Consider the following 16,381-nt stretch of genomic DNA (forward strand, 5'->3'; position numbering starts at 1 on the left):
ACTGGTTAATTTATTGTTCCACAAACACAGATCAGTTTGGTCATATAGTCAATTGCATTCACTGTATTCAAATAAGACTTGTCCTTAGATAGGAGATGTTAAGTCAATCAGGACCAGAGTCCGACTTTAGATTCTATCAACCTGTGAAACATTCCCTGTTGTTATCAGTTTCTCATTGAGAAAAAGGGTCACAGAGGTCTTTACTGATATTTTGAGTGCATCATACAAACCTTGCTATGCCTCAAGATGATAATACAATATGGTGCTATGCAGTAAAATAAATTAAATATAGTTACCCATATAATGTCATATATTGACTAGTTCCTATTCAGTAAATATTTGGTAAGATATTTAATTTTCAGCATTGCGACTTTTTAAAAAGAAATTAAAACATTTTAGAAATATTAAGGTAATGACTATCAATATTTTGAAATTGCACTGAAATTCACCCTTTCCGTTAGACTTCACTGCAGCATGTGCAACTGCCACTTAAAGAGGGGTACAAATAGTGTTTTTGCACTAATAACTCTTTTATAGTATGATAGTTATTAGTAGTTTGTTTGAAGTATTTGCTTATCAGGACTAAATAATGTGGACTGGTGGTTTCTATCTCCGTATGTTTATGGAGTTATGTATTTAAGTAGTCCTACAAATCTGTTCAACAAAATAAAAGATTAGGATTATTTTTAGGTAAGTAGCATGTCTTATGCGACTTATTCATTTTTGTAATAAATTTATCTTAATTACCTTCAGGAAGACAGAGACATGCTAATTTCTGTTCAGTTTTTGTTCAACAAGAAAACCTTGACCTTGATTCTCTTTCAAGTAAGGGTGAAACCACCCAATTAAACCATTTACTAATATTTTCTACTTGTCTAAATTGTAGACAAGTAGAAAACACAAAATCCCAGAAAACAGAAAATCCCTTCCAGCCCTGCATTATGAGATAGACAAGGGGTTGATGTTGTGACATTAATCTTCTTGGAAAAAAGCTGATGTTTGTTTTGAATAAGTTGGTGTGTTGTTATGCCTCACAACATGTTATTCTGTTTTCTAGTGTACATCCCCTTATGATATACCATAACATTTATTTAAGTTTTATTATAAAGGGAAGTAAAAATAAATTTCCCTTTATAAAGGAGTGTTTTATACTCTATCTAAATCTACAACATGCGTCATATGACTATAAAACTATTACTAAGGAAGTTTCAGGAAGTGTGCAAAGATAAGAAGTGGTGAGGCCTGGGTGGGTGAATACTCTCAATGGGAAACACAATTATCTTATTCCTAACAATAATGATTAACTCTGCTTTTGTAACTGCCAAAGATTGTTGCAATATTACAGAATGCAATCAGCCATCCAGAAAATTCATTGCTTTTGTAGGATGAGCAGTACATGAGCTGGTATGTTCTGGCATTTATAGAAATGTTATGTTTGGCTATCTTAATGATAGTTTTTCTAGATTGTTAAACACAGTAATACTTTTAAACAAAAATAAACAGGAAAAATGCAGTACTAAGAAGCCTTGTGAACTCACTGGAACAGCTTCATTCAGTCGCATTATTACATGTTTTGATTCTAGTTTTAGAAATTCAAATACATACTTATACGTGTGATGATAAGAATTCATATTTTACTTTGTAAAAGCTCCTATGTTTCAATTAATATTGTTTTTATTAACTAAGGGCTAGCAGTATTTCTGGCCACCACCAAGTCAAAAAATCTAAATGTAAAAAAAACAAAAAACAAACACATTTTGTTAGCATCTAGTTGCTGCAACAAGCCTAGTCAGCATTTTCAACATAAATACAAACCATTCACAATTTCTTAGCTAAGCATAAATTAAAAATCATCATTACCTTTGATATTGCTAGATAACTACTTTTATTTTATGGATATTCTTAGTTGCCTTGTAGCCTAAATTTAAGACAGCAAGAAAGTGAATAAGGATTTTGAAGCTGACCATACTTAAATAGTTGACTGAAGTTCTGACATTACCATAAATAACAGGCTCAGTGGATGAGTAAATCAGGCTCTGTGTTCTTGCATTTCAACATTTACATGCAAAGCTTCAAAACCAAAAACATACCTTTCTATAGAAAGAAAATTTATTCACATACTTTGTTGAATTATACGGTCACAATCAGAAACAAGTGCATATTCACATAGATGTATGACAAAAGTATATTGAGTATTCATGACAGCTAATTTTGAATATATTTAAGGACATTGAACATTGGCTGTACATGTACCTGTGTAAATTATTTTTAAAAAGATGCTACATTAGTTTATTCCTTTAAAACTAGGAACAACATTTGCAGAGGACTGACTATAAAGCAAAGAGGCGGTCTCTCACATATGGCGTCAACACCATGTGAAACATCTATCTTATAAAACAAATAAAAAACAGACTTTTGTAATCTCTTTTTACACAGTCTCATTATTTAAAATACCGCACAATGAAATGCTACAGCTAAAGATTACACGCGCATTGGCCTCAGACAGTTCACCCAGCTTTTTATAAACATTATTCAGACAGAAAACCAAATGCATCTGGGATATTTTTGTGCTTGTGTTTGGCAAGCATAAAAATAAAGACAGGATCTGATTTTAGATAATTGTTGTAGGGAAACCCCCTGTCAAATCTGAAAAAAAATACATATATATATATATATATATATACTTTTATGTTACAAAGTGCTGCAAATTATGAGCCACAAAACATCAGTGTGAAAACCACCACAGTCCCATCAGTTGTATTTGCTCACATATTCAGTGTTTAATGGACACTAAACTGTTTCAGAACAGAAGCTTGACACTGATTCTACATTTTACACGTAAGGTTTTATTTCTCACTGAATTGGCCTTCCATAAGCCTAAAAATAGTGCTTGCTTCAAAGAAAACTCGCTCTCACCTGGTTGAATTCCTCACTGAGAAATTTTTGAGTCCAACACAGGTCTACAGCACTACGTGTACCACTCGTCATTTCAGGTCGAGCTGTTCAGTTTCAAGCAACAAAGGTTCCAATCCATTCTGCAGCTGTCCTTCACAGTTAGAAGCAGCAGTTCAAAGGTTGACTGAGACACATTTAATCCATTTGCTATCCTGTTTTCGGTTGAGAAAAGTCATTTAAGTTTGTTGCTGAGAAAAAAAACTCTTGCATATGTTTTCACTGATGGTACAACATATTGAGTTTCCAGCCACATAGAATAACTTCCCCAAAGGAAAAAAAACAGACTCTTATTCACAGATTTATTCAATTTTCGCCCTCAGTCTGGACCAAGGTACTCTACGTTCTCTGCTGCTGGTATGTGTCCATTTGTGTGTGTCTTGAAAGTGGGAGTGAAATCCTGTTGGTAGTCTGGATTGTCCATGCTGTTTTGAGGCCTGTAGTTTTGACCGCCGATGGCCGTGTTGTTAGAGTTGAGGGGTAGGGCGGTGGAGGATGGGAGCTCATTGAGGTATTCAGGTCCGTTGGCTCCGTTCTTAAAGTAGTTCAGGTACTCTGACTCTGTATCATCTGAAGAGATGGTTGGAAGAAGGGTGCGAGGTGGACCTGAATGTTGGTAGACGTAATTTATCACATTGGAGATTCCGTTCTGGTTCATGTATTCTGCAGAAAAAAAACAATTGATAGCGTTTATGATACATTTTATAGTTTTTCCTTTTTTTAGCTGAAATGACAATCAGTGGAAATATATTTTCAGTGAGAAACAAAGGGATCTTATTAGATAAAGCATTAAGATGATGTGGCTTGTTGTCAGGGTACTGCACAAGCATGCTATTCCACTTTTGTCTTGTTAAAACAACAAACTTTAAAGTAAAGTATTTTCTTGAACTATAATGTGATAGATTAACACAAAGTAGTCCATAGTTGTGTGCAACTATGGACCCTTTTTCTTTTATTACAAGCACACATCTTTTAGAGTACACCTCTATTAGTACATATCACATACAAATCATGCACAAAAGATTTATTTTTTTGCCTATACTTCATTCCATAATATATCGAGTTCACTCAGATTGGATGAAGAGTAACTGTGAACAGCAGTTTTTAAGCCTTGCAAGAGATTCTCCATTGGATTTAGGTTTGAACTTTGAGTCACTCAAAGATGTTCCTTTCTATTCATAAAAATAAAACTGCTAGATTTATTGAAAAATGATTTGCACATTGCTTTGTATTTGTCAATTTCTCTTTAATTAAAGTAAATGCAAAAAACAAAAGAGAGTAACATAAAAGGCATATCATAAAAGTAATTTTCAGTTCTTTTTCCTCACCACTAGATGTCTCAGTTTTTGCTGTGTCAAACTAAAGGACATGGAGAAAACTCTGCAGAGAATCTACAGACATTGAGGAGGTTCACATTTAAAAGGCAAATACTCGCCTGGAGCCGGCAGGAAGGCCTGGTCCAAGAATTTGTCTGTGGGGTCAGGCATATATCGGAGAACCGTACTTCCGTCTCTGCTTGGGACTCCATTCTGAAACAAAAGAGATAGATTTTCAGTAATCTGACACAATTCTAATTGAAAAACAATGCAAACAGATAACACAAGGAAGTAAGCACAATTATTAAGGAATTTTAAGTTCAGTTTTTGCTTACCATTAAGCCATTTCTGGTTTTGCTGGTCCCTATGCTGCTATTAATGCTCTGAAACAGAAAATAATGAAACATCCAATTAATGTCTCATATAATGTATAAGAAAGTGGGAGTGAAATCCTGTTAGTAGTCTGAATGGACTACCTGTTGCTGGGATCAAAAATTGTTTGATCCCAACAATTTCATTTTGTATTTTATGTCTCCACTGTAAACCATCATTTGCTGTGAATTATTTTAAAGTCTCTCAGGGGCAGAAAGGTTCATGACAATTATGTGTTTTTACTTAAATTCTAAAAAGGCAAACTAGCATTTTCAGGAAAACACAAAGATCAAACTAAAAATCCACAAAGCAGATTTACATAAATTCATCCGCCAAGCCTTGTTGTATCTGTCTGGACTGTAAACGCTTAAAAGGAAGCAAGAATGAAGACGGGAATGACAGGTGTGACAATGCAATTACTTTCAACAAGAAAAGGAAATTAAACACAGTGAAGCAGAAAAACATTTCTGCCTAACAGTGAGTGACATAACAAAAGAAGGCTCACACTGAGGTTTTACTACAGTCCTCCTGACTGTCTGCAAAGGTAATCGAGCTTGAAAGCTCACATGAACTGACTGGTGGCTGACAACAGTTCCGGGTAGAAGAGTCTGGCCCACTGATGGCCTACACAGAAGGTCCTTATCAATCAAAAAGCCATCTGGGAGGAAACGTGGGTGTGAGGCAGCTGGAGGACGCCGTGTGGGTGAGATCAGGCCAGGACAGCTGTCAGAGTGAGGGCGGCTGCTGCCAATTTGGGTCAATCCAGGTAATGTTGGCCACTTTTCCAGTTTTACTGGCTCCAGTTCCATGATTAGTTTAGATGCTCATGTTTTTTTTTTTTTAATTGCTGACTTACGGTAAGCAGAAGATATTTTTATCCCCTTGAGATGAAAGATGACTTTTTCATTCTGACTTACAGAGTAATGATTTCTGCAGAAATCCGATTTTTACAAAAACACGGTGAAAATAACTGTTAACTTTTCAATTTTAAACACTTGACCGCATCAAGCTACTACAAGACCATCCTAATCAAACGTGTCTCAAACGTTCATCTACTCTTCATTAAACTTAACAAAAGAAGATCAAAGCAGATATTGTTAATTGATATGTTTATAGATCAAAAAAGGTATTTTTTTTTTTTTTTACTTTTGAAGCATAAACTGGACAGGACAGAAAGAGTAAAAATGAGATTTCTTAGTGTTGGAACTGTTGATCGCCAAACTGAGATGTTAAATAATTGATTGATTGATTTGCTCATGTCTTATTTATTCTTATTTTGATTAATCATGCAGATCAAATCAATAAATAGCTCATTTGAATTACTAACATCCAAATAAATGATCACGAATTCAAAGCAAATATGCTGAATGAGATGCACCAATCATGCTGGCGATGGAAAACATCTCCTTCATGTTTTTCATGGCTGGTACTGAATTCTAGTTTTCTTTCTTTGACCCGCCCATTCAGATTTCTGCTTCTATGTTATGCTTTCTTTCAAGATTTTAAAATATAAGAAAGGAAATGTGTGCTACTTATGACTTAAGACATTGCAGTTTTGAATCAAAAAAGAAATGAGGGAAAAAAATTACAATTATTCCAGGCCCCAGTGTTCATTTGAGCAGGTAATTATGATGAACCAGCTCATTACACTTCTTTTATTTAAATGTATTTAAAGGAAGAGCAGTATTAATGAATATCGGGTACATAATTATGAATCAAATGCACATGAATATGCAGTAGATTAGGGTCAGATTTTGTAAACAGTGCCATCTTGTGGAAGGCAAAGAATATTAAATTGATGTGCAGTGTTTTTGTTCAGGATCACTTACATTTCTTTAAAAACAATTTTCATATGACTTGATGTCTATTCATAGTTAGCAGTTAGCTTAAATAGGCAAAAAATTCACTTTGTACAAAAAGATTTTTTTATTGTATTTTTGCTCTCAAACCAAATAAATATCCCAATTTACATTTTTTATATTTATTAAAGCCACATTTAAAGCACAGCATTGGAACTATTAAAGAGTCCATCAATTTTATTAGGAGACCAATTTATATAAACAATACTTAAATGTGTTTAACTTTATTACCCTTTTATGTTAACAGATGTGTCCAAAAAAGCATGTTGCCAACTTTACTATGCATCAAGAGGACCCATGTACAAAATAAATAAATAAATAAATAAAAAATAATCCAAAAATGTTGCAAAGAAAAGTACACGTTAAGGAACACCTTCAATATTATTCACTATCATAAAGTTGAAGGTGAGATCTTCAAAGGAGCTGACCTAAATTATTTCTGAAAGATCTGCCACCAGCGCAGAGCTTGCGCAACATTTGGAGCGGTTTGGTGAATCTGCCTGTACAATCTGGAAAAGACTTTTGGACCAAAGTGAGGCTGCAAAGAAAACACTTCTGTCCAAAAAAAATATCAAGCACAGCCTGAAACTGCAGGAATTATATGTATGGACATTTGAGAATTGGCAGGGAGTTTGTCCATTTGATGGATCCCACTTCTGATTATTTTTGACACTTGGAAAACCATTTGTAGATAAAACTACCATGATTGTTTGTTTGGTGCCAACAGTAAAAAATCCATGTGTGCAGCTGATTCTCATCCAATACACTGGGCTTATTCATATTTCTGTTTAAGAGCTCTGCCACAAATAAATCAGATTACGATGTCTTCTAAGAAACCTAAAACAATGCAACAGTTATCAGGGTATTTTCCAGCACAATGGAGCAAAATTCATAAGGCAAAAGCGTGGAAAGAACTTGTTTGAAGATAAGAACTTTGATATTTTGAACCTGAGAACAGAAAGGCCCCAGTTCTTAATGGTACTGGGAATCAGTTGTCTGTTTTCAAAGAACTTGGAGCTACAATACATCATTTATGGCACTACTAAACCTTTCATCCATGTCAGTAATTGCTTTACTTCATATAAGAACAGATGTGCAACAGCATGTTCTTTTCAAAGTAAAAAATAATCGCAAAAGTAAGCAGTAATGTGGCCACATATTTCTCAAATATCAGAGCGAATGTGGGAGAAATATTTCAATTGGATTTGCTTTTGAGAATATATATCCTTTTAGTAATATGAATGTTACTTTTATGAAAGAGAAATGGCTTCACTACTTGTCACAGGATTTTGTACATGGATGAACATACCGTGGAGTGAAGCAACGGGGTGTAGGAGGTGCTTGGGCTGCTGAAGAAGCTGTGCTGTGGCACCAAGTATTCTTCTGCATCTACACCATAATCCAGGTCCCCCCCACTGATCAGGCTGCGGTAAAATTTGGTGTCCGTTGGACTCGGCAGATGCATGCGGTCATCGCCCTGAAAAAGAAATATGACTTAGTTGCTCTAAGACACCAGTAAAATCCTTCAGCGGACTTACAGCAAATCTGAGAGGTAAGGTACATTTTACCTGAATGACAAGATAGCGGGGTGGATCTCGAGCCATCTTCGTGAACTCGGCTATTAGTTCTCGAAAATGAGGCCGGCTGTCTGCATCAATCATCCAACCTGTGCAGACACATTCGTAAAGATAATTAATGTTATACTTTTAAGCATAACGGTTTGAAGTTGGAAAAAATCCAACTTATTGATTACCCGGGTCAACAAAAACGCAAGTATGTAACTGCAATGTTGTAATGCTTTCTTTTTCATGTTACAAACACAAGAATCGATATATTTTAACAGCACATTATGTCAAAGACTAACACACAGTATTGTATAACGTTAGGAATAATCTGAAATCTGAAAGCCATTGGTTTCTGATTTTTATTTGTAAAACTATTAGAAAACAATGTCATTTTTCATCCTCTTCAAATGTATGCACTACTTGGTGTTTATCCATCATATAAATAAAATGCATGCATTCTTCTGCTTGTAATATGAAAAGGATTACTTTTTTAAAGTTATGTAAATAGAACCTCAAGAGGAAGTGCTTACATTTCACCATGATCATGTAGACATCTATAGTACAGATTGGTGGTTGAGGGAGGCGCTCTCCTTTCTCCAGGATTCCGGCTATTTCACTGGCTGGTATCCCATCATATGGTTTGGTCCCGAACGTCATCAGTTCCCAGACGGTTACACCTACGACACAGACGCGAGAAGCAGTTGGTAAATGTTAGGGCAATGAGCTGTCATTCACTTTTGTTTTTGCCCCCAATAAAGGAGAAGAAACAGAAGTTGACAGGATGTATGCTCCTCAAATATCAAATGCTATCAAAACATGGACAAATTGGCTCCACATGCAGGAGTGGGAGTTGACAGGATGCATTGCAGGGCTGGAGGAACCAAAAGAGGGGGAAGAAAGGAGGAAAGGAAGTCGATCACTTCTGCCAGAGTCTGCTGATGTTTTTGCCAGATTGAGCGGGAGGTGCGATCAAACCCTCAGGAAAGGAAATGTTGGAAGAAGGCCTGCTCTAAAAAAGCCTTGCTGTGTTTGGTTTCACTGTGTGTGTATGGAGGCATTTCTCTGTATGTTCAGTCCTGAAGTGAAGGTATGATCTGAGTGGGATGAGATAACGATTTTCTCTGACGTAAAATCATCCATCTGAACCTGCTGCTGTGTGTGTAATACCTGTTTCAGATGCTGGAAAGAAATATTCCCTTTTTATTGTGTTCTAAAATGTTTAACAGCTTCAAAAGCTCAAGAGTCAACATCCAGTGTGAAATAGAATCTGCTCTATGCTTTCTTTGCTGCTAAAACACTTTATTCAAACGATGTTTTTCAGTGAGCCTGTCATTAATACTCAGGAGAAGCACACAGGCTCAGTTGTTTAAGCTATTCAAAGCTCAATCTGGGGCACTTGAAGTGTTTGCTTTAAATACAGAGCATTAGTCTTACCGTAGCTCCAGACATCGCTCTGATGAGTGTAAGTTCTGTTCAGGATTGATTCAAGAGCCATCCATTTTATCGGTACCTAAAGAACAAAAATGGGTAAAAAGCATAAGATTATCTAAAAAGCTCTGGAACCTGTTTTATGAGTTAAATCATGAATGCCATGAAATGGGGCTTCGTCCAGCTAATAATTACTTAACCAGTCGTGTAGCCCAAAACTGTGCACAGCATTGAACTTTCAATCAAAGCTGGTCAGTTGATTACTGGATACACTTCAATCACTTATCAAACCAATACAAACAGGAACTATAAAATGGGAGCACTTGAAATGACACATACTTTGAAGATGTGACAAGACTGGATGTTTCACCAAATTCCTTGACTTATTTTCAAAACTAAACCCAAATAAAAAGATTGTTTTAGATATAGCAGCATATCTAGCAAATAAAAAATTAAAGAAAGTGAATAATTTATAAACAGTTTCCACTGTAAGAAAGCTTTTAGAGCCAGTTTGCCAGATATTTAACAATGAATGAAGTGAATGAGGTTATTTGTAAGTTTCAGTAAACTTAACTCTGCTCCAGAAGTCAAAAGTCTCAAAGGAAGTTCAACATAGGACAAGTATTTGAATGCAACTTTAACTTTATGCTTCTCTTAAAAAACCCAGATTTTGGGAGATGTTGACTGGATAATCGGATTTTGCTTTCAATAATTTACAGTTTTTCTTAATTTATCTGTAAGTATAAGGATGCTATGAGATCTTCAAAAAATAAATTTTACAAAAGAAAAAAGTGCCAAGAAGATTTTTCTGAGTCACAACTAAAGAGCAAAAGTACACAAAAAAATTACAGTTTGCATTTTAATATGAATGCCATGATGTCCTTCAAGTCAGAGGAGGTTACTAAAAAAGAACGGACAAGAAAAAGAGTCCGTGAAAATGTTAAAAATTGTTCTGAATACACATTCTAGATTGATAGAATAATCACGTTTATCTTGTTGCAAAATATACCAATGAATCAATCCTAATTTTGTATTAAATATAATCATGTTTCAAAACTTTTAGTCTGTAGTGTATGAGTATTTGAAAGTACTTTGCATTCTTGCATTCCTGATATTGTGTAGATATCTTTTTTTTTTACATTATCATTTAAATTTTCTCAAAAGCATGAACATGAAAAGGTTTAATAACTTTGATAAAATTAAAATGATTAACATGGTGCCATCGATGGCCCAATCCCATCATAATAAAAAACAACAACAAAAATAACAGACTGCGCCTTTAAGACCTAACCGACCTTTCCTCCATCTGCATGGTATTCTTTCTCATCTGCGTTGAGGAGTTTGGCCAGCCCAAAGTCAGTGATCTTGACATGATGAGGAGTCTTGACCAGGACGTTTCTGGCTGCTAAGTCACGGTGCACTAGGTGGCGCTCCTCTAGGTAGTTCATTCCCTTTAATCAAACAAGGAGTGAACTAAGGCATGAGAGCAGCTCTTTTAACAAAAGTTCAATGTGGTGGGTGAAGCATTGTTTTATATAAGTAGCAAAAAGTAAAATAAAAAGTGATTCGCTCACCTTTGCTATCTGAACACACCAGTTGAGCAGGTGCTGGGAGCCAATATTGTCCTTTTTTTCTTTGACGTAGTCCAGCAGGCAGCCGTACGGCATCAGCTGGGTTATGAGTTGAACCGTCGAGGTGAGGCAGATACCCAGCAGACGGCACACATGGGGGTGTTCCACACTGGCCATCACATAGGCTTCCTATAATGCACATGAACATATTGCATGTTGTAGCTGTTTTTTAGGATTGAAACAACACTGTAAAAACACAGCAAAAAGAATTATGTGTCTTGAAGGCCAATTCGCAGAACCCCTGGTAGAAATGTACATGTTTATCCAAGCAACTGATAGCTTGAGAAACATCTGTGGGATACAGAGTGTTGGGGGATAAGTCTCTTAGCAGCGGTCACACACAGCCTGCTCTATTTTATTGCCTGAGAGTGGAAACTCTCAGTCATCATACCAGAAAAGCTGCTTTAGAAAAAAAAAAAAAGGATAGCCAGCACAAAAAAAAAAAAAGTGGCTTCTGCTTCTCGCATGGAGACGTGAGCAAACAGTACTTTAAACTAAGCTTTACTTGGTATGCTCCCTGTCACTGCTGAAATAATTGCAGGCCAAATATTTTCTTCATGCTTATTACTGCGTGTCAGTGCTGTTCAGTAAATAAACCCCTTGCATGGAGCTTTGTTATTTTGACAGCAAGATATAAAAGGAGGCTTCAAAGATCTTAATCGTTTTTTTTCTCCATGCCCCAGAGTTAGGCTTTGATGTGAATTCATGTACATGGCAGGATTTATGCACAAGGAAAACCCAGCAGCATGACCACATAACACAAGATTTGAGACACTGATTTTTCTGTTTGTAAAGGTGAACTAGAACAGCCTGCGGCTTCGAAGCTGCATTTCATTTCCGAGCACCTCATCTTCTTAATTACACACCAACGCCTATATGTTGCCCTCCAATGAATGAATCCTATTTCGCAAAACTCCACAAGAGACTCTGTGTGTAATCTGACACACTTTATTGCAAAGAAAACAAGCCCTCGTTAGCTTAAAAAGATCGTCTGGGTTTGCTATTAACTCCCAGATAAATTGAAGTTCTTCTGGCAATCAGCTGACAGCGGCTCACAGCAATAAATCAAAGCCTAACCTTATCCTTTTTTTTTTACATGACACAAAAACATTTTGATATTTCCTTTCACTTTCATTTTCAATTAAAAACTCAGGCACAACCAAAGTAGAAAAGTAGATGAGGAAAATACCACATTTAATGAATGTCTCTTATCCCAAGCACCTCCTTCAACTTGAAGACCACAGTCCCCCAACCCCGCAGAAAAAATGAGAGAACCTACATCCAAGATCTCTTGATTGGCTTTTGGTGATGTGGCCTCTCTCAGAACCTTGATAGCCACTGGGATCTTCACATCCTCTCCTTCTGGGACCCAAAGACCCTGCAAGAACACAGAGTTTCTGTTGCATCATTTTCTATGCTTGAAATGTCAAGAGACACAGGAATATTATACAATGTACAAAGTGATTATAAAGATTTGCGTACATGCACATTTAATAGCTTCCTCATCAACAGTTTTCAGTTTTGTTTGCAATATTTTGGAAATTTTAACTTACTTATTTACTTTTTAATCATAACAACCCTCAAACTGTTTAGCAAAGCTCATATTATAGTCATAACACGCAAACTGATATATACAACCAACAGAAATATTTTGTCATTCCCCACACAATTATGGGTAGACTCTTTTGATAGTTGTCCAGCAGACCTTCACTGACCAACTATTAGGAGAGGAGGCCACAAAAGCTCATTGACAAAGAATCAGACTATACACATAGGGTTGAATTTAGAAAGTTGACTGGAAAAATAAAGTGTGGCAGGAAGAAGGTGCTCATTTTGTGATGTTTTGGGGAACTGAGCCACTTGCTGTTGGAGATCCAATGTGTTTTATTAAACAGCACAGCCATCACCTGAAGCTTTCCTCAACTCTCTTTATTAAAATATCTTCATTGGTCTCTTCAGAAATATTCTAAAATTTAGAATTTTGAACCTTCAGTAGCTGTAAGCCATAATCATCAAAACAATCTGAAATAAAAGCTTGAAATATCCCTTTGTAGATATAAAACCCAGACTCTTTCCCATTTTCCCATTTACAAAGGCATTACTGAAATAAATTAACTCTTCATTGACGTTCTAATCAGTCCTACAAACACCGAAATACACACTTGCACACTGTATTTGACTTATCTGTCCTCTATTAGAAGATTTACCTCTTAATTAAGGATGGAAATAAACAGACAGTCCAAAGTGCAGATTTTTGTGTCCTAAATACAAATCCCCAAATGTGATTAGAGCAACGGCTTTGACAGAAGCAATGAAGCCAGTCATGCATGATGTAGCAAGTTAAAAATGTGTTGTAATTGAAAAATTGAAAACACATGTAGATCTGTGAAAAGTCAGCATGACGGAGCAACAGAGTTTCAAAACTGCTCAGCACTTGAGTTTATATTTTACAATAAGCCATTATGCAAGCCAAACCTGTAATTACCTTGTAAACTGTACCGAAGGCTCCTGATCCCAGCACTTTAATTTTCTTAAACTCTGGCTCCTTCAGTATCCGCAGCAGAGCTTGGTTTGGTGCCTGTCCACTTGGAGTGAGAGGTTCAACTAGCTGCATGGAAGGAGAGGGACTCATAAAAACATGACCAGAAAAAAAAAAACGCTGTGAATTTGTGCTTTGAGCTTAAGCTGTCTCTCCTTACCGCTCTCTCCTGGAGCAGTCTGCGCATTGTCCTCTTTCTCTTGATGTGGCGGCGGCGTAGGAGCACAAAGACAGAGAGGCCTGCGATCAGAACTGCCAGCAGTCCACCAACAACCCCAGCTGCAATTATGGAGAGACCTGAAGGCCTTCCAGAAATATATAGAAAAATATGTAAGTATATAAACATAAAGAACACTAACATACCTGAAGACACAAGTGAGAAGAAAAAGTAGATAAACGGAACCAGAAAAACCGATACAAATATGTGTTATACAGATGGGAATGAATTTATTGGCCTGCTGAAAAAACAACATCAAAATTAACTATTCTTTTATTACAGTACAATAATTTCATATTGACTTTGTTTGAAAATTTTTTCCAGGCGTATAATTACTAAAGCTAAGCTGAAAATGCGTTATCTTCAGCAGATTTATGCTCCAAAAGAAAACACTAAATCAACATTAAAATATTCACCAGACACAAAGTCACCCTTCTTCCACGACCATCTCAGTCCAGAGGCCTGAGTCTAATTGAAAACCTTTGTGGTGAGCTGAGAAGACCATTCCAATGCCTATTCTTTTGACTCCGGATTGGGTTTGCGTGTACTTACAAAAATTGGTCTGTTCTTGTCTCTTTACAGTATTTCTTTTGGCTTGAAATTATAGCATTGACTCAGTCACCACAAAAGCTTAGTTTGTCTTGCATTGCACGAATTGTGTGCTTATGGTTTTCCTGCTGCTTCTCAAAGTAGTTCAGTTTAGTGTCCAGCACCTTGAGCACAGTTCCTGTGACAATCTGCACACAGGTAGCAAGGCTTGTATTTTTGGCAGACAACAGCTTTTTCCATGCAGCTTTTCCATGAACACCATTGTTGCTCAGTGTTCACAAGATGACGCCCTTAAATCTTAGCCAATGTGGGAAAGGACTGCTCAGTTTCTTAGAAGTTATACTGGGTTTTTTTATGACGTGACCGATAGTCGTTGGTCAACCAGTTCTGGTCAGAGTAACAATGATCTCGAGTTTCCCCACATTTGTACACAACCTGTCTGACTGCGGATTGTTAGAGTCCAAACAGATCCCAGAGATAAATTAGTAACATTTTCCAGCCTGATGAGGATTGACTACTTCTTTTTTGGTGGTCTTCAGAGATCTGCTTTGTTTGAGTCATAGTACAAAATCAATCAACTTCTTTTTGAAAGTCAAAACTTTGATAAATTAAATGTGGTGGATAAAAAAAATCTTTGTCATTCTATCAAGGTTCCTGAACAAATGTTATATAAAAAATCAATACACTTTACAAACTCAGTTCTTTGGAGTTTAACCTCCTTTAAGTTAATTTCAGATTATAAAATATTTAAGTTTCCTTAATTATTGCAGATAGGAAGGAAGGAATGAAAGGAGGAGGAAAGGAAAGAAGAAACAAAGGGCAGAAAGAAGGAAAGGTACAAAGGAACACATGAAAGAAAAAAGGAAATAAGGATGAAAGGAAGAAAATAAGGAAAAAACATGAGAATGGAACAAAGAAACATGAGGGAAAATGAAAACAAAGAAGAAAAAAAGGGGTTGAGGAAGTATAGAAATATATGTGGAAGGTAAATGGAATAAAGGACAACATTTTGCTACTGGAAAAAAAAAAGTATTCAGATTGCATAGTTCTCCATACTTTGTTCAAGAACCTTTCCTATTGATTGAAAACACCTAACTAATTCTTACTAAAAGAGTTCAAATTAATCAAGTTAGTTTTTTTTTTAAATGAGTTCATTGCGTTTCCATTTGTCCTACGCCACACTTGCACAGTAACATTCAAACTGTGAATGACTCAAACACATTCAGTCAAATGTAAGCTCACCTTTCACCTTGGCAACCTTCGGGACCTGGTCCCACACACCTGAAGACACAACAAGTCTAATGAAAATATGGTCCATAAACACAACAACATGAAGTAAAACCAGGCTTTGCAGGCGGTAACCATCAAAAACATATGACTGTTGCTACACGTCCTAGTGTTCTTTACTTCTGCCAGCAAAAATATTTAACATAGACTAAATATTCTGAATGGATTCATAAATCACTCAGTTCAGCTGGGAACTATTTATTTCCACATTTCCAAGCTATTGAAATGTTTTAGAAATATATCAGTTTCTCCTTTCTTTACAAGACACACACAAAAGACCCAGTAACATGACTGCTCTCAGTGGTCTGAAGGTATGTCAGACCCATTTTCCTTCTCACTCATCCATATACCACCAAGGCTCAGTGTTGATTGTATATCACAGGGAACATTTGGCTCGCTTTCATTTCAGATTTGTATCGGTATGGTTTTGTTCCACAAAGGACTACAGACCACTAAAATTAAACACTGCAGCTAGAGAATAAATAAATACAATAAAAAAGGGAAACCAATGGAGACTTCAAATGAAGAGGGCAACAATATCTGGAAAAACATACCAACATACTCGTCTGTTTTTTTCATTTTGTCTCCAATAAAATCTCCTGACTTCTGTAAACTTAGCTGACCTAGCCTTTCAGATTCATGCCATTGTTCCACCAAACAAACATT

General features: G+C 36.2%; 1 protein-coding gene across 2 annotated transcripts in view; it reads right to left on the reverse strand.

The window, feature by feature from the left end:
- Positions 1-2,087: 2,087 nt before the first annotated feature.
- Positions 2,088-16,381, reverse strand: part of egfra (epidermal growth factor receptor a (erythroblastic leukemia viral (v-erb-b) oncogene homolog, avian)) — a 43,016-nt gene continuing 28,722 nt past the window's right edge. For both annotated transcript variants that reach the window (XM_028020828.1, XM_028020827.1), the window contains 13 exons: positions 15,671-15,709; positions 13,823-13,967; positions 13,609-13,731; positions 12,403-12,501; positions 11,067-11,252; positions 10,788-10,943; positions 9,499-9,574; positions 8,595-8,741; positions 8,068-8,165; positions 7,809-7,976; positions 4,604-4,651; positions 4,388-4,481; positions 2,088-3,615 (listed from right to left, as the gene is read on the reverse strand). In XM_028020828.1, coding sequence (XP_027876629.1) covers positions 3,272-3,615; positions 4,388-4,481; positions 4,604-4,651; positions 7,809-7,976; positions 8,068-8,165; positions 8,595-8,741; positions 9,499-9,574; positions 10,788-10,943; positions 11,067-11,252; positions 12,403-12,501; positions 13,609-13,731; positions 13,823-13,967; positions 15,671-15,709 — 1,723 coding nt within the window. In that variant the 3' untranslated portion in view covers positions 2,088-3,271. The remainder of the gene's footprint in view (positions 3,616-4,387; positions 4,482-4,603; positions 4,652-7,808; positions 7,977-8,067; positions 8,166-8,594; positions 8,742-9,498; positions 9,575-10,787; positions 10,944-11,066; positions 11,253-12,402; positions 12,502-13,608; positions 13,732-13,822; positions 13,968-15,670; positions 15,710-16,381) is intronic.

The sequence above is a fragment of the Xiphophorus couchianus genome, chromosome 6 (genome assembly GCF_001444195.1).
Source record: "Xiphophorus couchianus chromosome 6, X_couchianus-1.0, whole genome shotgun sequence".
Taxonomy (NCBI): domain Eukaryota; kingdom Metazoa; phylum Chordata; class Actinopteri; order Cyprinodontiformes; family Poeciliidae; genus Xiphophorus; species Xiphophorus couchianus.